At 47.3% G+C, this 25,862-nt stretch overlaps 1 protein-coding gene and 1 long non-coding RNA gene across 2 annotated transcripts in view; both read left to right on the top strand.

Moving 5' to 3' along the window:
- LOC309565378 overlaps positions 1-25,862 on the top strand; it is a 724,777-nt gene that overhangs the window by 665,270 nt on the left and 33,645 nt on the right. The window lies entirely within an intron of this gene.
- The window catches only part of BMAL1 (basic helix-loop-helix ARNT like 1), a 146,241-nt gene that overhangs the window by 119,166 nt on the left and 1,213 nt on the right, over positions 1-25,862 (top strand). The window contains exons 10-18 of the mRNA XM_082270283.1: positions 1,448-1,565; positions 3,133-3,282; positions 3,366-3,612; positions 7,600-7,706; positions 7,840-7,990; positions 10,167-10,255; positions 13,031-13,139; positions 15,269-15,362; positions 17,380-17,482. Coding sequence (XP_082126409.1) covers positions 1,448-1,565; positions 3,133-3,282; positions 3,366-3,612; positions 7,600-7,706; positions 7,840-7,990; positions 10,167-10,255; positions 13,031-13,139; positions 15,269-15,362; positions 17,380-17,482 — 1,168 coding nt within the window. The remainder of the gene's footprint in view (positions 1-1,447; positions 1,566-3,132; positions 3,283-3,365; positions 3,613-7,599; positions 7,707-7,839; positions 7,991-10,166; positions 10,256-13,030; positions 13,140-15,268; positions 15,363-17,379; positions 17,483-25,862) is intronic.

The raw sequence follows: 25,862 nt of genomic DNA, 5'->3' as shown, positions 1-25,862 counted from the left end.
ACACTCACATACCTGGAAGTTATATTTCAGGAGGGATTTAAAGCAGGGATTCTTTAAACTACGGCCCTCCAGCTTCTGCAGAACTACACATCCCATGAGGCTTTGTAAAACTCTGACATTCACAGACATGACTAGGTATGATGGGAATTGTAGTTCCTGAACAACAGGAGGGCCATAGTTTGAAGACCCTGATTTAGGACAAATGGTACATTTTTCAGGGAACTGCTTATTAGAGTATTAAATTAAATTCATGAAAAAATAATGATAAAACAGAGCTTGCTATAATTCTCCATACATGTATCATGCATTTAAAGTGCCTTGATACCATAAAAAATCAGCTGCTTCTGAGGACGTCCCGTTTTGATGACGAAACGCGCTAAGCCGAATTTCTGGTGCGTGATGACGAAACGCACCAAGCAGAATTTCCGGTGCGTCATTTCCAATCTATAGGTGGAATGCACGCCGGGGAACAGGCGAACAGTTGTCCAAAATTACAATACAAATAAATAACGCACAACATCATTTCGTAATTTTAGTAAACTCTTCATTTTCAATATGCGACTAGCATGCAAAAAAAAAAAACGGACGGTCTGTCCAATTTTCAGATCATGTGAACAGAACTTTAGTCGTGGGTGGAGTTGGGACAGGTTAAAACCACTGTTGGATTTTTACTGCTATCCTGGACTCTGTTAGATAGATTTACCCTCACTTCCTGTCATTTACCCTCACTTCCTGTCCTGGTGACAAAGGTTGACCAGACGGGGAACTCTCTAGAAGTACCAGACCTGAATAAAAAAAAAACTTTTCTCAGCGGGGTAAGAGAAGGCTAGAACCCCGTCAGCTTTTTATCTCTGTCTCCCTGGTGCAGATTTTCCTTCATTTCCTGTCTGGTGAAACCATCAGCTGGACAAAAAGTGAGGGAAGATCTCTCTAAACCTCTTGGGAATGCAGAAGCTTTGTGAAGGAATAGGACTATGAAAATCGCTCTGTAATGTCCCCACATAGACTTTTTTTTTTTTTAGTTTATTCTTTGTAATGACTTATAATAGAAGACTGCACATTGCAAGATTAAACTTCGTTACATAGTAGTTGTGGTTGAATAAAGACATCAGTCCATCCAGTTCAACCTGTACAGGTGTGTGTATGTGTCAGTGGCCTGATTATTTCCCATGTCCCTGAATGTTGTGATCTGTGAGATGCACATCCAAGAGTCTTTTAAAAGTAGCCATACTCCCCGCAGTTACCACCAATTGTGGAAGAGAGCTCCACATTCTCACTGCCCTTACAGTGAAGAACCCCTTACACAGCTTAAGGTTAAACCGCCTCTCCTCTAATCTCATGGTGTGGCAACTTGCTGACCTTACAGGGCTTCACATTTATGATCATGGTCTCCTCTGGAGTCCTGGGAAAGTCCTGGTGACCATAACGTGTCCACTTTCTATTTCAGAACGATCTTATTGGACAAAGCTTGTTCGACTATCTCCATCCAAAAGACATTGCCAAAGTGAAGGAGCAGCTGTCGTCCTCGGATACGGCTCCCCGGGAGAGGCTCATCGATGCAAAAAGTACGTTCTGGTTTGGGGGTCTGCTCTTTGTGATCACAGGGGGGCTTCATATCCTTCCTGCAGCTCTCCCTTCTGATTCAGATTTGGATCTGTTAGAACGAAGTAGTGATCGGTTTTTCGTTGCAGATACCAATATTTTGGCCAATGCATGTCGGTATCGGCCGATATTTTCGTACAAAAATGTTTTACTTTTTTTATTTGATTTGTACTCTTGTGGAGGGATCTGGGGGTCCCCTCCTCTGCACTTAAAAGCATTCAAAATGCCAGGTTTGGCTGTTTTGAATGCTGTCATTTTTTTAATCTGGCGCTGAGTACCAGGAAGTGATGTCACTCATGATATCACTTCCGGGTTTTGCATGAAGACCCGATCAGAGCCGAATGCGGCTTTGATAGGGTCTTCAGCGGCTGTGCAGGCTGGTTACCCGGGTCTCCCGTTGGGACGGGAGACCCGGGAAAGCCGCGGAAGGTGGCGGGAGGGGAGAGACGTCCCCTCCCGCTCCTTGTAATGACAGCCAAGCGGCTTCTCAGCTGCATCGGTTGTCATTACAAGACAGCCGACCATCGGCTATAGACGACGGTACCAGGGTGATGCCTCTAGCTGCAGGGATCCCTCCGGTACAAGCACTTTCCCGAAATATCGGCAATATCAGAAACCTTGGTGGCTGATTCCGATATATCGGGGAGAATGCATATCGGCCCTCGATATATTGGCTTTGGCGATAATCGGTCGATCTCTAGAACGAACTCCTCAGGATAATTTATGGATTCGTCCGCAGTCCTGTTTGTTTTTAAAAGGTTAGTTCACCTTTTTCAGAAATAATAAAAAGGTGAACTAACACTGTAGAGCAGGGGTGTCAAACTCATATTCATTGCTGACCGCATCAGCATTATGGTTGGCCTCAAAGGGCCGGTTATATCTGTAAGATTAGATGTCCAGAGCACCCCACGCCCCCTTACATGAGATGTCAAGAACCCAGAGCCCCCCACCGTCAGAAGTCAATAGTCACCCACCCTTCCTTACATCACAATGCACCCCCTTACCTTGTGCTGCTGCCAGGAAGAAGATGCGGGTGGATATGGGAAGAAGTGCAGGGTCTGGAGGAGAACCAGAGGGCTGGAGTCAGCTTCCAGAGTCTGCTGAATGCTAAGACCAGGGGAGGCAAAAGCAAGGTGGTGTTGTGGCTGCACAGGGAGGTGCAGGATCTGCAGGAGGAGTTCTGCTCTCCTCTCTGCTGCAGACTTCTGAAAAGGGGGGGTGGGCAAAGATGAGCCTTTCTGCAGCTGCACAGAGGAGTACAGGATCTGGCAAAGAGTTCTGTCCTCACTGCTGCCGACTACAGAGACAAGGTGGGGACAGAGACCAGGGGGGTGCCGCAGTTCCAGGAGAGGTGCAAGGGCCACATGAAATGGCCTGGGGGGCCGCATTCGGCCCGCGGGCCTTGTGTTTGACACCTGTGCTATAGAACCTCCTCATCCCCCCATGTTCTTCTCTCAACCTAATGATTGTTAAAGCTCTTAAGACCTTCCCAAGAATGTATTTTTATATCCTGTGCCTGATTCTTCACAGCGGGGCTCCCCGTCAAGACAGATATCACCCCAGGACCATCGCGACTGTGTTCCGGGGCCCGGCGATCGTTTTTCTGCAGAATGAAATGCAATCGACCTTCTGTCAAAGTAGAAGACAAAGATTTCCCATCCAATTGTTCGAAAAAGAAAGGTTTGTCAAGTACCTGCGAGCCAGGCTATAGCGAGAGAAAGAAATAGGATTTCGATACTGAAAGCCGATTTTTGTCTTTGCAGGGGACAGGAAAAGTTTTTGCACTATACACAGCACTGGATATCTGAAGAGCTGGCCGCCTACGAAGATGGGGCTGGACGATGATAACGAGCCAGATAGCGAGGGCTGTAACCTTAGCTGCCTTGTCGCCATTGGTCGCTTACACCCGCACATAGTACCGCAGCCCGCCAACGGGGAGATCAGGGTCAAATCCACAGAGTACGTCTCACGGCACGCCATAGACGGGAAATTTGTATTTGTAGATCAAAGGTAAGATGCTTATCTGATATCTGTGGTCTCTATTAAAAATCAACATGGAAACATTTTTTAAGCGTTTGTATTGGCTGTTTTTTTTTTTTTTTTTTAAATAAAACACATGTTCTACTAACCTGCTTGGGGAGCCAGCGTGGTTACGTCACGTCTGGTCCCACCCAACGCATTTCGTCACAGAGTTGACGTCTCTCCCCCCAGAGCTGAACATTCACTACTACTCCCAATATGTGGTCCCCCTTCTAGATGCGGGGCTAGGGTGTGACTGGAGGCGAACATGGGTGGGGCCTAGAAGGGGGCCCTTGATTTATTTTGCCCGGGGGCCCTGAGGGTTCTCAGTTTGCCCCTGGTTACAAGTATAGAAAGCATAGGTATAAATGTTGCTACCTGAACCACATGGGAAGAGTAAAAGAATCGAAAAAGAGGAGCAAGTAAAGTAAGGAAAACAGAAAAATGAAAAAGGAATAAGAGAGGAAAAAAAAAACATTCTCTGCCCCGCCCCCTGCTTCTAGCTGTATTTGATTGACAGCAGCAGAAGCCAATGGCTCCCAGTGCTGCACCTCTGTCCTATGAGGAGAGAGACGGAGAGCAGCGCCACTGCAGTGGGGCACAGCTCTGGATTGGGATAGGACTCGGGTAAGTTTATAGAGGGAGGGTAAAAGGGACAATACTTCCACATGAACATTGTTTACCATAATACAGGGAATTCATTAAGCTAAAAATGTTCTGCTTTTGAAACCACTTTAAGTGGTTTCTGGTGAGTGGGGATACAAGAGGGGAGTGTGACACCCTGCACAGCATGTTTCTTGAAGCACTTCAGCACTTTTTTTGGAAGAGTTTGGAGCAATTTATAGAAGAATTTTTCGTTGGACTATTTCTCTGTGTTTTTATTTACGCCCCTTTCACACATACGGGCCGTTCGTCTGTTTTTTCCTTGTCAAATTTGTTTTGAGTTTTAACAAGTTATACAAGGAGGTTTAGATGCAACAATAAGAAAGTAACATTATAAAGTTATATTATAGATATAATGTAATATAATGAATACCATGTCGTTCAAAAATAGGTAGCAAATAAGAAAATTTGTTCTTGAAAATATCTGGAAAGGATCAAAATCGAGTATATCATACCGACTAAGATGTGCAGCTCAATAACGCGTTACAGACCGCCTGCCGAGGTTTTACTGTAGCAGGCAGCCCCTCCTGCACGAACCGAAGGTCGCGCACCTGGTGCTGGCAGCCGTGCGCCCCCGCCCCCACTAGGCAGTGTGGATGCACGGGGCCAGCGGCCACGATCGCTCCCCGCTGAGAGAAGAACGGGCAACTGTTGTAAACGCAGCCGACCGTTCTTCTCTTTGAAATGATCAGAGTGCCTGTGATCCTTCTATATAGGATCACATGTCTCTGTGGTCATTTCACAAGCCACGCCCCCCACAGTAAACACTCCTCTAGGCTCACATTTAACCCTTTGATCACTCAGTAGGTTTGTTGACGATTGCCGCCCTTACACCCGCGATCGCTCCCCGCTGAGAGAGAAGAACAGTCAGATGTTGTAAACGCAGCCGACTGTCCTTCTCTCTGGAATGATCAGAGCGCCTGTGATCCTTCTATATAGGATCACATGTCTCTATGATCATTTCAAAAGCCCTGTCCCCATACAGTTAGAATCACTCCCCTAGGCTAACATTTAACCCCTTGATCACCCACTGTGTTAACCCCTTCCCTGCCAGTGTTATTATTACAGTAACAATGCATATTTTTAGCACTGATTAATGTAGTAATGTCACTGGTCCCCCCAAAAGTGTCAAAAATGTCAGTTAGGGGTCCAATCTGTCCGCCACAATGTCGTAGTCCCGCTAAACATGGCTTTGCGCCGCCATTACTAGTAAAAAAATTAAAATGACATAAATCTTTCCCCTAGTTTGTAGACGCGATAAATGTTGTGCAAACCAATCAAAATACGCTTATTGCGATTTATTTTTAGTAAAAAAAAAAAATGTATGAGAATACAAATTGGCCTAAAAGGATGAAAAATTTTGATATTTAATTTTTCTTTTGAGAATGTTATATAGCAGAATGTGAAAAATATACAGTGCCTTGCGAAAGTATTCGGCCCCCTTGAACTTTGCGACCTTTTGCCACATTTCAGGCTTCAAACATAAAGATATAAAACTGTAATTTTTTGTGAAGAATCAACAAGTGGGACACAATCATGAAGTGGAGCGAAATTTATTGGATATTTCAAACTTTGTTAACAAATAAAAAACTGAAAAATTGGGCGTGCAAAATTATTCAGCCCCTTTACTTTCAGTGCAGCAAACTCTCTCCAGAAGTTCAGTGAGAATCTCTGAATGATCCAATGTTGACCTAAATGACTAATGATGATAAATAGAATCCACCTGTGTGTAATCAAGTCTCCGTATAAATTCACCTGCACTGTGATAGTCTCAGAGGTCTGTTTAAAGCGCAGAGAGCATCATGAAGAACAAGGAACACACCAGGCAGGTCTGAGATACTGTTGTGGAGAAGTTTAAAGCCGGATTTGGATACAAAAAGATTTCCCAAGCTTTAAACATCCCAAGGAGCACTGTGCAAGCGATAATATTGAAATGGAAGGAGTATCAGACCACTGCAAATCTACGAAGACCTGGCCGTCCCTCTAAACTTTCAGCTCATACAAGGAGAAGACTGATCAGAGATGCAGCCAAGAGGCCCATGATCACTCTGGATGAACTGCAGAGATCTACAGCTGAGGTGGGAGACTCTGTCCATAGGACAACAATCAGTCGTATACTGCACAAATCTGCCCTTTATGGAAGAGTGGCAAGAAGAAAGCCATTTCTTAAAGATATCCATAAAAAGTGTTGTTTAAAGTTTGCCAAAAGCCACCTGGGAGACACCAAACATGTGGAAGAAGGTGCTCTGGTCAGATGAAACCAAAATCAAACTTTTTGGCAACAATGCAAAACTTTGTTTGGCGTAAAAGCAACACAGCTCATCACCCTGAACACACCATCCCCACTGTCAAACATGGTGGTGGCAGCATCATGGTTTGGGCCTGCTTTTCTTCAGCAGGGACAGGGAAGATGGTTAAAATTGATGGGAAGATGGATGGAGCCAAATACAGGACCATTCTGGAAGAAAACCTGATGGAGTCTGCAAAAGACCTGAGACTGGGACGAAGATTTGTCTTCCAACAAGACAATGATCCAAAACATAAAGCAAAATCTACAATGGAATGGTTCACAAATAAACATATCCAGGTGTTAGAATGGCCAAGTCAAAGTCCAGACCTGAATCCAATCGAGAATCTGTGGAAAGAACTGAAAACTGCTGTTCACAAACGCTCTCCATCCAACCTCACTGAGCTCGAGCTGTTTTGCAAGGAGGAATGGGCAAAAATTTCAGTCTCTCGATGTGCAAAACTGATAGAGATATACCCCAAGCGACTTACAGCTGTAATCGCAGCAAAAGGTGGCGCTACAAAGTATTAACTTAAGGGGGATGAATAATTTCGCACGCCCAATTTTTCAGTTTTTTATTTGTTAAAGTTTGAAATATCCAATCAATTTCGTTCCACTTCATGATTGTTTTGTTTTCAGAATTGTCGGTCTTTTTTTTTTTGTTTATAGCACAAAAAATAAAAATCACACAGGTGATCAAATACCACCAAAAGAAAGCTCTATTTGTGGGGGAAAAAAAGGACATCCATTTTATTTGGGTACAGCGTCGCACAACTGCAATTTTCCGTTAAAGAAACGCAGTGCTGAATCGCAAAAAATGGCCTGGTCATTAAGTGGGGAAAGCCTTGGCAGGTTGTGTACCATGTGCTGCGCACACCATGGACTGTTATACACACAGGATGAGGGATTGTGAGAAACAGGATGAATATCAAACCAATACATTAATCACTGGCAGTATCTGTGTAATAAAAAAATAAAAACTGACTGGTTTACTTTAAATATATATATTCTTTATTTTTTTTTACCAGGGCAACCGCCATTTTAGGGTACTTACCGCAGGAATTATTAGGGACGTCGTGTTACGAGTATTTCCACCAGGACGACATTGGGAACCTCGCCGAGTGCCATAGACAAGGTACTTTTTAGCTTGGCGTTGGCAGTAAATGTATTCTTATTTCCAGAGGAATCTGCTTTCTGTATTTCTGCTGCTAGCAGGCTTCATGATGAATATGTTTTTAATTTAATTCTGTATTTTGTGTCTCTTCTAGTGTTACAGACCAGAGAAAAAATCACCACAAACTGTTACAAGTTTAAAATCAAAGATGGTTCCTTCATCACCCTGAAAAGTCGCTGGTTCAGTTTCATGAACCTGTGGACCAAAGAAGTAGAATATATCGTCTCCACCAATACTGTTGTTTCGTAAGTTTTGGACCGAGCCGAATTTCAGATTTCAAATGATCTACCTGCGTTGGTGTCTGTGCCAGCTCCTGACCCCTCCATGCCACCTCTGACCTCAGATCTGAGTGGCATGCAGAACTGAGGATGGAGGAAGATGTCCCTGTGACCGCACATTCATAGCATCGCAAGGCATGGTGGGAAGTGGCAACCTCAGCCTGGACTCCGGCCAGGCCACGCCCCCAGGCATTCGTTGCCACTTACCACCATACCTTGGGATGCTATAGATGTGCGGTCACAGGGACATCTTCCTCCATACTAAGCTATCTGCTAAGCCCAGGACGGGCTTGCTCCCTCCCAGCACTCCCAGAGGTGGATGTATAGGAATGGCACCCCCTTCAGTGAGCCTGAGTGGTCTCTTGAGTCACATGCAGAACTGTGGGAAGTCCTAGGCTTCTCCTCGACTCTGACATGTCATGTGATGCAGTCATTGAGAGACCTAGGAGGACTTCCCTTACTCTGCCACGAGCTACTGCATCTGAAGTCAGGGGGAGTGAGTTTTACAGAGGGAGGGTAGATATTTGTGATGGAAGAGGGGGTATTTTTTCTTGTGGGGGAGGGAGATGTGAGAACCAGAATGAAAAGTTTTGGATTGCCGCTCAAGCCCCTGTATCCAAGTCCAGTGGACTTGCGCTGTGGATGCTGGCTCGGGGGTAAGAGCTCATTCCGGTTCTACGTATATTGAAAGAGGGAAGTCCTGATTACTGTACTCAGAAAAGATCTGATGGTCATGGAGATGAAAGCAGCCTTAGCCTAGCTCTGTCCGGCCCACGCTCCCTCCAGCGCGTTTCGTCCAGGGCTTAGTCATGGAAATCCATGTCTAAGCCCCAAGGCAAAACATGGTGGGGGGGTCTGGACAGAGCTAGGCTGAGGCTGCCTTTACCTGCAAGACCAGGGATCCTCAAACTACGGCCCTCCAGCTGTTGCGGAACTACACATCCCATGAGGCATTGTAAAACTCCGACATTCACAGACATGACCAGGCATGATGGGAATTGTAGTTCCTGAACACAGGAGGGCCATAGTTAGAAGACCCCTGTGCAAGACCATCAGGTCTGTCTGGAGTGTGGCAATCAGGACTTCCCTCTTTCAATATAGGGAGAGAGATGTGCGTTACTTATGCACGCCATACACCAGTTGAAAAATCGTTCAAATGTGTTTTTGAAAAACGAACACACGTGAGAGCAAACAATATTACCATCATGTTTTGACTGAATTTTGAACAGTAAATCGTTCACTTGACATAAATTAATTCATTTCTCGTTTTTGCTTTTTGCTCTTGGTTAAATATGCGCAGTACCAACCGTTCAATTTTTAACGGGCAAGAAGCACATTAACCTTTCAATTTATCAACCATTCGGCAGAAGTTTTCCAAACTTTTTCCCCTGGTTTCCAAAGATTTCTTTTTGTCAAAAACATTGCAATTGGTTTTTGATTTTTGCCCATTAACTGGACGAAAAATGAACGAACTGTAGAAATGACAGCTTTTTGAAAGATTTTTTTCAGGCTAGTGTATGGGAAGCATTACTCCTGACCCCTGCAGTCTTTATTACATACTACAGACCTCTGAATTCTGTATTACTACTGACCGCTCAGTGTTCTTAGGGACGTCGACCTCTGGAGTCTGCATTACTACTGACCTCTAAATTCTGTGTTACTACTGACTACTGTTTTCCTTCCAATGACCCCTGAATTCTGTGTTACTTACAACCGACCTCTGTACTCGGCTTTGCTACTGACCTCTGTACTCGGCCTTGCTACTGACCTCTGTACTCGGCCTTGCTACTGACCTCTGTACTCGGCCTTGCCACTGACCTCTGTACTCGGCCTTGCCACTGACCTCTGTACTCGGCCTTGCCACTGACCTCTGTACTCGGCCTTGCCACTGACCTCTGTACTCGGCCTTGCCACTGACCTCTGTACTCGGCCTTGCCACTGACCTCTGTACTCGGCCTTGCCACTGACCTCTGTACTCGGCCTTGCCACTGACCTCTGTACTCGGCCGTGCTACTTACTGTACCCTGTTACTTACTATTGACCCCTGAACTATGTTCCTTCCAACACAGGAGAGTATATTGCTGCTGCTGGCAACTCAGGTCTTCTATGCATCTCTTGATTATTTTTTTTTTTTTTCCTCCAGGACAAACATTCTAGACAGTGGCGATCCTTCCTTCTCTCACTTGTCTGCGTCTCCTCCCAGTATGGACAACGTATTACAATCAGGAGAAGGTAGTTGTAATTTATTTCTTCATATACAGAAACGTGATTATTAGATTTTTTTCCCCTGGTCTCCTAGTAACAATGATCGTGGTGCCCAACGTGTGGCCCCCCAACAGTCTCGTGTCCTAGGCTGGGGCTAAGCACTTGGAGTGCTGGCAGAGCCTAATAAATCGGGCACCAGGAGTCGCAAAGCAGCGACTTGTAGATACAATGGCTGCACCCCAGCTTCATTGGCTGTTTACTGTACAGCCTTTGGGGGATAGGACTAAGCCTTCGTTCACACTGAACATGGCTTTAAAATTGTGCGACGTTACCTGAACTCGCACAATTGTAAAGCCGCATTTCAGTCTGACTTCGGGGACGACTTAAAAGAAATCTGTGCGGGTTCATGCACCGATGTCTATTGAAGTTGTCCCCGAAGCCTCCAAAAGTAGCGCAGGAACTTCTTTTGGAAATCAGGGTGGCGTCACGCAGCACCCTTGCATAGATGGGCCCTAAATCATTTTACATTTTAAACCACTTTCTGCATTATTTGTATTTTAAAAAAGTTTGAAATTAAAAACATTTTTTTACCTGCTCTGTGCATTGATGATGCATAGATTGCTTTCCTCTTCTTGCAGCCCCTTTTAATTGCGGTAGGCTCCTCCCTCCTTCAGAAAGCTGGGTGCTTAGAAGGCATTTTGGGTTCTGTGCCAAGCTGTGTGTGTCCATACACTTCGCTCAACCCCCCCCCCCCCCCCCACCCATTGGCAACAGGATCTTTCTCCTGTGAAGGCAGGAAGTGAGGGAGGTGACACTGGAGCGGTGCCATGGCATTGATGGATGTTTCGGGATGGGGCTGTTTTTACCTTTATTTAGAGAATGCATTAAAGCTTAAAGTGTTACTAAAGTCAAATATTTTTAAATGAAATAAACATGTTCTACTTACCTGCTCTGTGCAGTGGCATCACACAGAGTGGTATGGATCCTCCTCTTCTGGGGTCCCGGGCAGCGATCTTGGCTCCTCCTTTTCTTTTTAGGGCTATCATAGCCAGCCGCTGGCTATGGGGAGAAGCGTGGTCTGCGCACTCCCGACCTGTGCGTCCATGGAGCTGTGCTCCATAGACTTACACAGCAGTACTTAGGCCCGCCCCCACTGCATCTGATTGACAGCAGCGAGAGCCAATGGGTCCTGCTGCTGCTCGAATGTTGTGTAAAGAGGAAGTAAGGGGAGAATAGAAGCAGTCGTGCACAGCGCTGATCCCTTCTCTCTTCACACAGGGGAAATGGGGCATAGAGAAACAGAAAATGTTTTTTTTTACTTTAATGCAAACAATGCATTAAGGTAAAAAACTTTTTTTTAGGTTTAGTACCACTTGCAGGTTGGCCATAGTCTGATCAAAGATCAGCTGGTTCTGCAGGGACTTCTGTACAACCAGCCTGTTGGGGTTTTTTTCCTGCAATTACTGCCAGCAGCTAAAGCCGCCAGCAGTGATCATTGTTTTCTGACAGTGGGGAAAACTTCCTGCTGTCAGGTTGATTGAGGAATCAAGCAATTTTTCTTTCCTTCAACCTGTGGCATATTCTAATTGCATGTTCTAATGCTTGCCTAAAGTGGTTGTAAACCTCAGACATGAAATATGAACAAGGCATATCCCTGTATAGTGTGTACTTGTCTCATTGCAGAGCACTGAGGGGTTGATTTACTAAAACAGGAGAATGCAAACTCTCTGGTGCAGCTACGCACAGAAATCAATCAGGGGGGGGAGCGGGTACCTGTTTTTGACAGGTACCTTGTCCCCACTTCCATCAGACCACGGTGAGGTACCTCAGAGGTTCGGCCCCCTCCTCCCTCTGGTTCCAGACCAGTTAAGTGTCTTTATATTAAAAGTCAGCAGCTACAGTGTGATTGGCTACCATGCACAGCTACACCAGATTTTGCATTCTGCAGTTTTAGTAAATCAACCCGTCATTTCCATCTGCTGCCTCCTTCCTCTGCTATCAGTATGCGTCACTTCTGACGAGTTTTCCTGACACCAAGAGATATAAAGCTGACACAGGAGGGAGCTCCAGCACAGAGCCTTTAGCTCTGTTCCTGTGTGCTGTATGAAGGAGAGGGGGGTGTCCCTTCCCCTTCCTTTCCCTCCCCTGCCCTCCCTTTCCCTCCCCTGCCCTCCCTTTCCCTCCCCTGCCCTCCCTTTCCCTCCCCTGCCCTGCCCTCCCTTTCCCTCCCCTGCCCTGCCCTCCCTTTCCCTCCCCTCCCCTGCCCTCCCCTCCCCTCCCCTCCCCTGCCCTCCCCTGCCCTCCCCTCCCCTGCCCTCCCCTGCCCTCATCTTCCCTTCCTTTCCCTCCCCTGCCCTCATCTTCCCTTCCTTTCCCTCCCCTCCCCTCTCCTTCCCTTCCTTTCCCTCCCCTCCCCTCCCCTCTCCTTCCCTTCCTTTCCCTCCCCTCCCCTCTCCTTCCTTTCCCTTCCCTCCCCTCCAATCAGCTCTCCTCACTGATGTATCTTTAGCTCTACACCTCCTGCTTATCAGAACAGAGAGATCCTGTGTAAATTCTGCACTTTGAATGGATGTAGGGGAAAGACCGCTGTAGATAAACAGGTATAACTTATGTAGGATGATTTGTTTTATCTCTGTGTATCACCTGAGGCCGGTCACTTCACTGGGTATATGGAAGGGTTTACAACCACTTTAACTCCAAGAACAGATCTTATCGTGCGGTCCTCTGACTATGTTTGGGTCTGGCCATAGACGGATAGAATAATGAAGTTGAGTGAGTGACGGGTTCTCTTTATTCTTGCAGGTGGCACAAAGAGGACCCATCCGGCAGTCCCTGGCCTCCCTGGAGGGACCCGGGCCGGAGCCGGGAAGATAGGTCGAATGATTGCCGAGGAAGCCTTAGAAATTCACAGGTAAATTGGCCGTCACAGAATGTGGTTTATCCATAGTAAATATATACATAGACCTGAATGAGATCTCACAGTCCCCCCTCCCCCCATTACCCCGATCAGAAGTAAAATCCATTATTGTCTGTTTGTGTGACTCATGGCGGCAGCGTGCAGAATTTATAATGTGATGGAAGTTTACAAGAATAGTCCTTTGTCATTGTCACGATGTTCTGAGTTTTCTTCCCACTTAGCGGCACGCTGCAGCCAAATACGTCAACAGATGTTTTCATCTGCCAGAATAAAGTAGTGCAGATATATACTACCCCCCCCCCCCCCGTGCCCCGCTCAGCCTGTCTGTTCTATGGGCATGCTCTTTAGCATTGCCCTGCCTCCTAGTAGTGGCCATCAGCACACTGGTGACACCCACCCTGAGCCCACCTATGTACCTCCCCCTCTAGCTGTTCAAATTAGCAGGCACACTCACTACAAGCCTGATTTTTAGTTTCAGCTGAGATGCGGCAACACTGTATAAGAAAATGTTTTCGATATTCACACCGCAATATTGAAAAATTAGCAAACCAAAGTGTGTGGGCGTGCTTTTGTCCAGAGATGCTCCTAAATCCCTTTAGGGCGGCCCGACACGTGTGGTGGCAAAAAGGTGGGCTGTATCGCCCACACGCCGCACAAATGCATGGCTGGGCTGCCTTTGTTTATGCGCTGAGAGCGCTCCCAGCACAGACCGCTCAGTCTGGAGTAAAGATAGGTAGTCAACAGGACCAGCTTCCTGTCATGTGACCACTGTGGCAGTGGTGTCACATAATCGCCAGTCCTTCCCAACCCACGGGTGTTTAGAACGGTTTTCCGCATGGGTGCTCAAACTGTGGCCCTCCACCTGTTGCGGAACTACAAATCCCATGAGGCATTGCAAGGCTGACCATTTACAGGCATGAAACCCTAACGAAAAAAGTAAATAACGGCGGATAAAAAAGCTAAAAAACATGACGACAAATGATGAAGCAGATGGTATTTTTCTCTATTGGCTAATAATAAAAATAATATATATATGTTTTAAAAAAGTCCAGAGCATTAAAAAAGCGTGCCAAATGCTTAAAAATAAATAAAAAAAATGTGACCAAATGCTCAAAAATGCGCAACAAAATTAAAAAATAAAAAAGCTTGACAAGGCGCTCAAAATAAAAAAGCGTGACAAGGCACTCAAAATAAAAAAAAAAGCGTGACAAGGCGCTCAATATAAAAAAAGCATGACAAGGCACTCAAAATAAAAAAGCGTGACAAGGCACTCAAAATAAAAAAGCGTGACAAGGCGCTCAAAATAAAAAGCGTGATAAGGTGCTTAAAATAAAAAAAAAAAAACGTGACAAGGCGCTCAAAATAAAAAAGCGTGGCAAAGCGCTCAAAATAAAAAGCGTGACAAGGCGTTCAAAATAAAAAAGCGTGGCAAAACGCTCTAAATAAAAAAGCGTGACAAGGCGTTCAAAATATAAAAAGCGTGACAAGGCGTTCAAAATATAAAAAGCGTGACAAGGCGTTCAAAATATAAAAAGCGTGACAAGGCGTTCAAAATATAAAAAGCGTGACAAGGCGTTCAAAATATAAAAAGCGTGACAAGGCGTTCAAAATATAAAAAGCATGGCAAAGCTCTCAAAATAAAAAAGCGTGGCAAAGCGCTCAAAATATAAAGCGTGACAAGGTGCTCAAAATAAAAAAAGCGTGACAAGGCGCTAAAAAACCGAGTGACTCTCAGGTTTGAATGCAGCCTGACTCTAAGATCTAAGTTTGATCCATAGATTCCTGCCCTCTGCTGTTCTGAAGTAGTACTGCAACTATTTAAAAACCAACCAGTGAATTGTGCGTAATTCCTGTAAGAATCGTCTCCTCTCCAGTGGTGGATCTGACATAAAAACATTGGTTGGGTTTCCCGGGCCCCCGGGGGTCACAGATATGTTCCTCAGGGAAAGGAGACCCGCTTCATAAGGGAATTTTGTCAGATTTTGTTTTTAGCTTGATAAATCTCCTTGTGCTCTAATATTGTACTGAATGGGGGTGGGGGGGGGGGGTGTCATGTGACCTCCCAGCCTTCAGGCAGCTCCTCTGGGTTTGTGTTGAACATTTTCAATTTTTATCCTGTACAGAATAAGGGGTTCCTCCCCGTCAAGCTGTGGATCGAGTCCCCTAAACATCACCAGCACTCCTCCTCCAGATGTCTCCTCCCCCGGGGGCAAAAAGGTAAGTTCCTTGGACTGTAAGAGTTGTCGTTCCTTTGATTAGAGTCGGGGGGTGGCTGGGTTTGTGAGGGCGCTAGCAGCCTCCCCCCCCCCCCCCCAAATAGCCATTAGTGGTTTACCCCAGATAGACGCCTGGGCAGTCCTGTACTGATTACCATTGTGCCAACGTCCTTCAGGATCCTGGAAGAATTTATATGGGAAATATTAGGAGGGACCGCGCTAAAAGGCAATTAAAGTCCTTCAGGTCCAATCTCAGGCTTCTGCCCCTCTGCCCCCCCCCCCCCCCCCTGTCAGGCTGTCAGGTTGCCAATTTACTATTGGGAGAGGGCAGGATGAGCGAAGTCATTGCTAGGAGCGGGTAGGGTGAGGTAAGCTGAGTTGTTGGGCGGAGGAGCAGAGGGAGCTCATTTGTTGAGTCACTACTGGCAGGGGGAGCTTACCTGCTGAGTCACTACTGGCAGGGGGAGCTTACCTGCTGAGTCACTACTGGTAGGGGGAGCTTACCTGCTGAGTCACTCCTTCACCGGGGGTTCGTAGTGCTTCCAGTCTCAGCGATCAGAGGAGATCGGTGGGGGGGTCGGAGTGCTTCCAGTCTCAGTGATCAGAGGAGATCAGCGGGGGGTCGGAGTGCCTCCAGTCTCTGTGATCAGAGGGGATCGGTGGGGGGTTCAGAGTGCTTCCAGTCTCAGTGATCAAAGGAGATCGGGGGGGGGGGTCGGAGTGCTTCCAGTCTCAGTGATCAGAGGAGATCGGGGGGGGGGGTGTCGGAGTGCTTCCAGTCTCAGCGATCAGAGGAGATCGATGGGGGGTCGGAGTGCTTCCAGTCTCAGTGATAAGAGGAGATCGTGGGGGGGTCGGAGTGCTTCCAGTCTCAGTGATCAGAGGAGATCGATGGGGGGGGTCGGAGTGCTTCCAGTCTCAGCGATCAGAGGAGATTGGTGGGGGGTCGGAGTGCTTCCAGTCTCAGCGATCAGAGGAGATTGGTGGGGGGGTCGGAGTGCTTCCAGTCTCAGCGATCAGAGGAGATTGGTGGGGGGTCGGAGTGCTTCCAGTCTCAGCGATCAGAGGAGATTGGTGGGGGGTCGGAGTGCTTCCAGTCTCAGCGATCAGAGGAGATCGATGGGGGGTCGGAGTGCTTCCAGTCTCTGTTACTGTGGAGGAGATCGTGGGGGGTCGGAGTGCTTCCAGTCTCAGTGATCAGAGGAGATCGGTGGGGGGGTCGGAGTGCTTCCAGTCTCTGTGACTGTGGAGGAGATCGTGGGGAGTCGAGTGCTTCCAGTCTCAGTGACTGTGAGGAGATCAGCGGGGGGTCGGAGTGCTTCCAGTCTCAGTGATCGTGGAGGAGATCGGTGGGGGGGTCGGGGTGCTTCCATTCTCTGTGATCAGAGGAGATCGATGGGGGGGTCGGAGTGCTTCTAGTCTCAGTGATAAGAGGAGATCGATGGGGGGGTCGGAGTGCTTCCAGTCTCAGTGATAAGAGGAGATCGTGGGGGGGTCGGAGTGCTTCCAGTCTCAGTGATCAGAGGAGATCGATGGGGGGGGGGGGGGTCGGAGTGCTTCCAGTCTCTGTGATCAGAGGGGATCGGTGGGGGGTTCAGAGTGCTTCCAGTCTCGGTGATCAGAGGAGATCGATGGGGGGGGTCGGAGTGCTTCCAGTCTCAGCGATCGAGGAGGAGATCGGTGGGGGGGTCGGAGTGCTTCCATTCTCTGTGTTAAGAGGAAATCGATGGGGGGGTCGGAGTGCTTCCAGTCTCAGTGATCAGAGGAGATTGTGGGGGGGTCGGAGTGCTTCAAGTCTCAGTGATCAGAGGAGATCGGTGGGGGGGTCGGAGTGCTTCCAGTCTCTGTGACTGTGGAGAAGATTGGTGGGGGGTCGGAGTGCGGACCTTGTGGAGAAGTTTCCGGAATCCCTTCCATATTGATTATACCTCATTGTTATCTGTAGGTTCGGTTGGCTGCTTTGCGTTCCTCGCTCTATGAAATGGATTTCTGATCTTTATTTCCTATTGTTTTTATAGATTTTAAATGGTGGCCCCCTGGATCTACCAAGCTCCGGGTTAGGACCCGCGCACCTGCAGGACAATTCTGGCTTCCCGTATTCAGACAGTTCCTCGATGATGGGTAAGGAGTCTGATGACAGATATATAAGATCCCCCACCCTAAGGAAATTGTATTTCTCTATCGCTCATTGACAGACGTAGTCCTCGGTGATACAGCACCTTCGGGTTATGTTGCCTCCACAGGAGCAGGACTAGACAGGAAATTAAAAAGCTCTGGCCACACCCCAGGGGCAGTCCCAGAGGGTATATCCTCTCTCTCTCTGCCTCAGCAAATCAGTTATTTTCTGTCTAGTTAGGAGTAAGGACCTAGACACCTTGCTGGGATCTTCGGTCCTGGCAAGATTTTTTTCTTAAAAGATTTTTTAGATAGCTTTTTTTCTCCAGTGTTCCTGTGAGATCTTCAAGCAAGAAAGCTGAACTGGGCGACGGGCTGGATGTTGAGATCCGGTGGTCACCCCAGTTCAGCCTACGAGCGCGTGCAGGCCATAGCTCCGCGCTGGGTCGGCCGCGACAAAGTCCCATTAAGGGACTGACCCCGCGAGTTAAACGTCTCGCTGAAACGCCAAAGACCATGAGTCACGGCGTCCATATCGGTCGACAGCCCTCCCGCCCCGGTGGAGAGGGGTACTGTCAGGAGTTGGTGCCCGTCTGGTTCCGGTATGGTGAGTAGTATGTTCCCCCTTTTCCCCTGACGGGTCTTGTGGTGAACGCGGGCCCCTCTCTGTATGGTAAGATAGAGTCCCCCTCTATCCTATAACATGACACAGATCCCCCTACTTTGAGTGTGATTTTATGTGCAAAGAGCCAGGAGGCTTGGTTTGGGAGCTAACAATCTAATTGTATACATGTTTAAAAGATTGTAATCAGTGGCATTCTGGGAATCTTACTGTGATAAGAATAAGGTACCTACCAGTCAGAAGCCACGGACATGTAGACTGCCTTCCTAAATCAGATCTCCAGCTATAAGCAGGCCTTCCGAACCGCCATGCGGTCCGCCAGGGCCGGTACCGCCAACCACGCCAAATCCCCATGCAGAGATAGTGTTGTGTGCCCTGCAGCACACCGCTATTCAGTACAGGCCGCCGCCATTTTTTTTGCTGAATTGCACGAGCCGCCATTTTGGCGTAGCCTCGTGTCTCCAGCATGGGGGCGGCCATGTTTGAGGTGATCCAAACACCTCGTGGAGCTAGGGGAGGCGCCGGAAGGCGTGCAGAGGGGCGGAGCCGCCTCCTTTCTTCCTGGGCAGCCAGCCAGAAGACTTCCTGTTTGTCAAGACAGCGCTGTAACCTGTTGCAGTTAAACTCTGAGCATCAAGTGGTGAGCCTGGGGGTCTATCTCTCTCTCTCTCTCGATCGATAGGGATCCCTAGCAGGTAACACTAAGGGGCTTTTGTGGCGCTGGGGGTCTGAAAAAAAAAAAAAAAAAAGTTTTATTTTTGAATTATATTATCCAGGAAGTGACTGGAATTATCATGGACCCTGCCACACATATTCCCCCACCTGTTTCCCTCGAGGGGGCCACGGGACCCGCCGGTGCACAGAGTATAGAGTCATTTACAGCAATTTTGGAGTCTATGGTGGCTCGGGTGGAGGCGGCCTGTCAGGGACGGGGGTCAAGGAAGCGACCCCCGCCTACCCCTATACCATCTGACACCTCTGACTCAGATTCAGAGATGGTCACTGCAGCTGCAGGTCCCTCTGCAAGGGCTGTTACCTCAGGTAAAGCTCCCTCAGACAGTGAGGAGGACGTTTCTTCTCCTGCTATAATTCAGGAAGAAGCATTGGTGGACGCACTAGTTGTGGCAGTGCAGGAAACCTTAAAACTTGATGCTTTACCGGCAGAGGCAACTGAAACAGAGATTCCTTTTGGTACTAACAAGCCCATCAAAACGGTGAAGGTTTTTCCTGTACCCAAATGTTTCGGTAATCAGATTAAAGGAGAATGGGAGCATTCTAAACGTACCTTTACTATTTCCAAGCGTATTGCTAGACGCTATCCGTTTGAGGAATCCATCATTAAGAAATGGACGGTACCACCAGTGGTGGATCCACCTATTTCCAGGCTGAATAAAGCCACGGTTATCCCAGTGGAGGACACTTCATCCTTTAAGGATCCGGTGGATCGAAAGATGGAAGCAGAGTCCCGCACCATCTTCTCTCTGATAGGGTCAGCATTTAGACCAGTAATTGTTATTGGTCTAGTTTCTCAGACACTTACCGAATGGGCGAGAATGGTACGCCAAGACCTTAGGGGAAAAGATATTCCCCAGGAGACATCTGATTTGATGGAACAGATTATACAAGGGCTACAGTTTATCTGTGACGCAGCCTTGGACACTACTCCCCTATTAGGGCATGCATCTATGTCAGCGGTTATCCTCAGACGTGTGCTGTGGTTAAAATGCTGGTCAGCTGACCTAGGTTCCAAAAAGACCTTGACAAATCTCCCCTTTCAGGGGAATCGTCTATTTGGGGCCACCCTAGATGAAATCATTAAGGATGCCACTGGGGGCAAGAGCACTTTTTTGCCACAGGCTGCTAAAGCTAAGGGACCTCGCAACAAGCGAGGACCTTTCTTTACCGCCCATAAAGGGCGCCCGGCTGGAACAAGCGGGAAAGGCAAGACTCCTCCAGGAGGGTTCAAGAAAGGCTGGTCGGACAAACAGAGGACCAACTCAGCCAAACCCCAAGCAAAGGAGTACACAGCCTGAAGGTGCGCCCCCACCCGGTTTCAGGGTGGGGGGACGTTTTCACCGGTATTCAGGACATTAGATCGAGCATCAACTACTATTACCGGTGCGATTCTTCCCTTCCAACATTTAAGTACTACAGGAAGCGGTAGTTACCGTTCCCTGAATAGATCTTTTCCTTTACCTTTTCCTAAGATTAGTCCCAATGCCTCACAGGAATCGGATCTGGTTGACCAGACAGGCCAAGAAGCCTCTAGCCGGGTGACTTCGGTCCCTGAGGTTCAACCAGAAAAGATCACCTTTCCTGATAACTATCAGGTATCTGATAAATGTGTGGGAACAAAAAACGACCAGACTTTCTCGGATGGTCGGGGCCAGATACCTCTAGGGACGCCTGGTTCAGATCCAATCAGCGCCAGTGGTCCTAGAAATTCTAGGCTGGCCTCGTCAAGCCGGCCTGGCCGACTTGGACATGCTAGTCGCAGACGTTCCGTGGGAACTTTGTCTCAGGGAGTGTCTGTGGTCTCAAGGACCAATTTACCATCGTGCTTTACAGTCGCTGGTTTTAATGGCCTGGCCATTGAGACCCAAGTACTGAAGGACAGAGGTTTGTCAGCTTCAGTCATTCCTACCCTTATTAAAGCAAGGAAAGCGACTTCCAGCAAGGTCTATTATCACACATGGAAGACTTATATTGCGTGGTGCGAATCTTTAGGATTTCCTCCACGTACCTATTCGGTGACTCGAATATTGGCTTTTTTGCAACAAGGGGTTGAGCAGAAGCTAGCCTTGAGCACCATCAAGGGTCAAGTTTCAGCATTAGCAATCTTCTTTCAGAAACCTTTAGCTACCAAATCCTTGGTGCGGAATTTCATCCAGGGGGTGCGGCACCTGGCTCCTCCAGTCCGCGCGCCCTTACCGCCCTGGGATCTTAATTTAGTTTTGTCGGTTCTACAGAAACCTCCCTTTGAAAACATCAGGGAGATTCCCTTGCTTACTTTATCCCAGAAGGTGGCCTTCTTGGTGGCTATCACTTCTGCTCGCAGGGTGTCAGAACTGGCTGCATTATCATGCCAGTCCCCATACCTAGTGATTCATAGGGATAAGGTAGTACTTCATCCTAAGCCATCTTTTCTTCCTAAGGTGGTTTCAGATTTTCATCTGAATGAAGATATTGTACTACCTTCCTTGTGTCCTCAGCCCAAGCATCATCGGGAACATGCGTTGCATTCCTTAGATGTGGTTCGGGCAATCAGGGTATACCTGAAAGCTACGGAATCATTCCGTAAGACGGATTCACTTTTTGTGATCACGGATGGCCCCAGAAAGGGTTTGCCTGCATCTGCCGCGACCATTGCCAAATGGATTAGACAAACGGTGGTCCAGGCTTATTCTATTAAGGGTCAGAGTCCTCCGTTCCCTGTTAGGGCGCACTCCACTCGAGCGCTCAGTACTTCCTGGGCCTTTCGCCATCAGGCGTCAGTGGTCCAGGTATGTAAGGCGGCCACCTGGTCGTCGGTACATACCTTTACAAAATTCTATAAAATTGATGTGACGGCATCGGCGGATGCCTCATTTGGCCGCAAGGTTTTGCAGGCCGCAATTTGAGGAGACCGGTGGTCTACCTCGAGGGTTTTTTTCTGTTTGAAAAAAAAAAAAAAAAAAAAAATTTTCTTTTTTGTTGAGTCTCATCATTAAGGATGAGCATTGTAAACTTCTAGTTGGCACCGGTTGGGCCTTCTAGATTGGGATTTGATTTTCATTTTCCCACCCCTCATTTGTGATACTGCTCTGGGACGTCCCGAAGGTGCTGTATCACCGAGGACTACGTCTGTCAATGAGCGCTAGAGAAAAATGGATTTTTGTAAAATCTTACCGTAAAATCCTTTTCTCTTAGCTCATTGACAGACGTAGTCCCCGCCCCTCTGTTTTTGAGTTGGGTTGGGTTAAAATCTCTAAAGACTGCTTTTTGACATAACTGATTTGCTGAGGCAGAGAGAGAGAGGATATACCCTCTGGGACTGCCCCTAGGGTGTGGCCAGAGCTTTTTAATTTCCTGTCTAGTCCTGCTCCTGTGGAGGCAACATAACCCGAAGGTGCTGTATCACCGAGGACTACGTCTGTCAATGAGCTAAGAGAAAAGGATTTTACGGTAAGATTTTACAAAAATCCATTTTTCTATCTCCGGCCAAAGGATTACAAAAACCGGAGAGCCCAAAATCTGGTGCAGCCAATCGGCTTCTAACTTCAGCTTGTTCTATTAACCACCAGCTTACTGTATATATACATCGGCAGAGTGGCTCTCCCATGCAAAATCACGTTCGTAAATGTCATCTGCCTGGGAGGAGCTAGGGGGCAAGCAAGAGCGCTCCCGCCCCCAATTGTCAGCGGGGAAGCCAGTGCGGGTGTCAGGAGGCTCCGATTGCCGCCTGACACCCGCAAACGCTCCCCGCTGAGAGAAAAGGACGGACGGCTGATGTAAACACAGCTGACCGTTCTTCTGCCTGCAATGATCACAGAGCTCCTGTGATCCTTCTATAATAGGATCACAGGTCTCTATGATAATTTCACAAGCCCCTCCCCCCACAGTTAGAATCACTCCCCTAGGCTTACATTTAACCCTTTGATCACCAACTTAACCCCTTCCCTGCCAGTGTCATTATTACAGCAACAGTGCATATTTTTTAGCACTGATTACTGTAGTAATGTCACTGGTCCCCCCAAAAGTGTAAAAAATGTCAGGCAAGGGTCCGATCTGTGCGCCGCAATGTCGCAGTCCCACTAAAAATCGCAGATCGCCGCCATTACTAGTAAAAAAAACAATAAAAATGACATAAATATTTTCTCGTAGTTAGTAGACGCAATAACTTTTGTGCAAACCAATCAAAATACGCTTATTGCGTTTTTTTTTTTTTTTTACCAAATATATGTAGCAGAAAACAAATTGGCCTAAAATGTTAAAAAATTTTGATTTTTACATTTTTTTTGGGGAATTTCATATAAAAAAAATGTGAAAAATATTATTTTTTTCAGAATTGTCGCTCTTTATTTGTTTATAACGCAAAAAATAAAAAAATAAATCGCAGAGGTGTTCAAATACCACCAAAAGAAAGCTCTGTTTGTGGGAAAAAAAGGACGTCCATTTTATTTGGGTACAGCATCGCACGACCGCGCAATTGTCCGTTAAAGTAACGCAGTGCCGAATCACAAAATAGGGCCTGGTCATTAAGAGGGAAAATCTTCTGGCCCAAGAGTGGTTAGGCTTTGACAATAAAACCTGGAAGCTGATTGGTTTCTATGCAGAGCTGCACCAGATTTTCTGCACTCCAGTTTTAGTAAATCTAAAGTGTCCGCCTAATTCTCCCTAAATCACAGAATACAGGCATACCCCACTTTTAAGCACACAATGGGACCAGAGCATGTATGTAAAACCAAAATGTACTTAGTGAAGCAATACCTTTTTCACTTCTCAATGCATGTAAATACACAAGCTCCATAGGAAATCTTGGTCAGCTTGACATGGCACTGCTCCCAAACCATAAGTGACAAGGACACCAAACTTGGGGAGCATGTTAAGGGGAACCAGGACTATGACATGGCAGATTACCTAGGCAAGTTGGCCGACCACAAAATAGGATATGTTGTAGTCCTGTGTCCCCTCTCGATGCTCCCTAAGTTTGGTATCCCTGTCACTTATGGTTTGGGAGTAGTGCCATATCAAGCTGACCAAGATTTCCCATAGACGCCAATGTTAAAAATCGGGAGTAGTGCAGTGCCAAGCTGACCAAGCTGTGTCCATACTCGCGAGTGTGGATTCCGGTGCTCGGCTCCGGTGATCATGTGATCACTATACAATGTCAACAAAGCTGATATGAATGAATTCATTAATAACAGCTGTGTTTCCTATGCTATGATTGACCCACAGCTATCACATGGTACCTGAGCCAACCACAGCACCATGTGTCGTGGGGGAGACACGCTGCACGCCCAAACCCATGTACGTGATTGTGACCCCGCCCTCACCACGGCATATGTACTGTAGCTGGTCCGTGAGTGGTTACAGTTGGTATAAACCAAAATCTCAACTTTTTTAATATTTTAATTTGTACGTTCCTAATTTAAATGATCCCCTTGTACAGTCACCTCCTGTTATTAGGTGACAACTCTCTGTCCCTGTCGCTCCTCCTCCTGCGTTATCACCCAGTCACACCAGATTTCCAGTGCACATTTTGCTGGCCTGGTCTGCTTTTATCACCATCAAGTAACCCGCCCTGAGAAATGCCATGCCGCCATTGCTAGAAGGCTGCAGGAGAGCAGGTTAAAGGGGAGCCTTCCTTTTAGAAACTGCCCTCTAGGTAAAAGAATGTTAATAAAAAGTCCAGTGGGCCTTTTTTGTTCATTGTTGACCTTTTTTTTTTTTTTTGTTTTTTTTTCTGTTTTTTTTTTTTTTAGTGCTTGTTCACACGTTTTGCTCTTTCTTGTTTCTTTTCCACATGGGTGGTTTTTCCTGGAAGGCAGTATTTTATCCTCTTTCCTATGTGTGTACATAGGGATGGGCTGAGGATAAAACTCCTCCCTCCAGGAAAAAGAGCCCAGGTGAAAAGGAAAGCGACTTCAGCCCGACTCCTATGAGGCCACGCCCTCTGACAAGTTTCCCCCCACCTACAGGGCTCAGTCAGACTAAGCTCTGTGGATGGGATGAAATGTGTAAAGACATGACCTGGGAGGAATCAGGCTGAGGCTACTTTCACTTTATTTTCCACTTGGGTGGTTTTTCCTGGAAGGCGGCATTTCAGCCTCTTTCCTATGTATGTGTGTGTGTGTACATAGGGATGGACTGAGGATAAAGCTCCTCCTTCCAGGAAAAGGAAAGCGACTTCAGCCCGACTCCTATTAGGCCACGCCCTTTTAACAAGTTTCCCCCCACTTACAGGGCTTAGTCAGACTAAGCTCTGTGGACGGGACAAAAATGCGTTTGCATAGCCTGGTAGGATCAGGCTGAAGCCACTTTCAGACGCATTTCGTCCCCTCCACAGAGCTTAGGCTTGACTGAGCCCAGTAGGTGGGGCGATACGTGTCAGCTGGTGTGGCCTGGTAGGAGTTGGGCTGAAGTCACTTTCTTTTCACTTTTTCCTGGAGGGGTGGAGTTTTGTCCTCAGCCCATCCCCTATGTACACACAGGGGAAAGAGGATAAAAATGCCTTCCAGGAAAAACAGCCCAGGTGGAAAAGAAAGTAAAAGTAGCTTCAGCTTGACTCCTCCCAGGCCACGCCTTCTGACACATTTTGGCCCACCTAAAGGGCCCAGTAAGACTAAGCTCTGTGGATGGGATGAAAAGTGTCAGTAGCTTCAGCCTGATTCCTCCCAGTCCATGTCTTTCACTTTCTTTTCCACCTGGGCTGTTTTTCCTGGAAGACGGCATTTTATCCTCTTTCCCATGTGTGTACGTAGGGATGGGCTGGGGATAAAACTCCGCTCTCCAGGAAAAAGAAAAGTGAAAGTGACTTCAGCCCGACTCCTAGGCCATGCCCTCTTGACACGTTCTCCCCCCACCCCACACACACATCTACAGGGCTCAGTCAGACTAAGCTCTGTGGACGGGACGAAACGCGTCATACATGGCCTGGGAGGAATCGGGCTGAAAGCTACTTTCACTTTCCTTTCCACCTGGGCTGTTTTTCCTGGAGGGTGGCATTTTATCCTCTTCCTTCCCACATGTGTGTACATAGGGGTGGGCTCTCTCACTGCCACC

The sequence above is a fragment of the Pelophylax lessonae genome (genome assembly GCF_965119305.1).
Source record: "Pelophylax lessonae genome assembly, chromosome: 10".
Lineage (NCBI taxonomy): Eukaryota > Metazoa > Chordata > Amphibia > Anura > Ranidae > Pelophylax > Pelophylax lessonae.
This window is presented reverse-complemented; position numbering and strand designations above follow the sequence as displayed.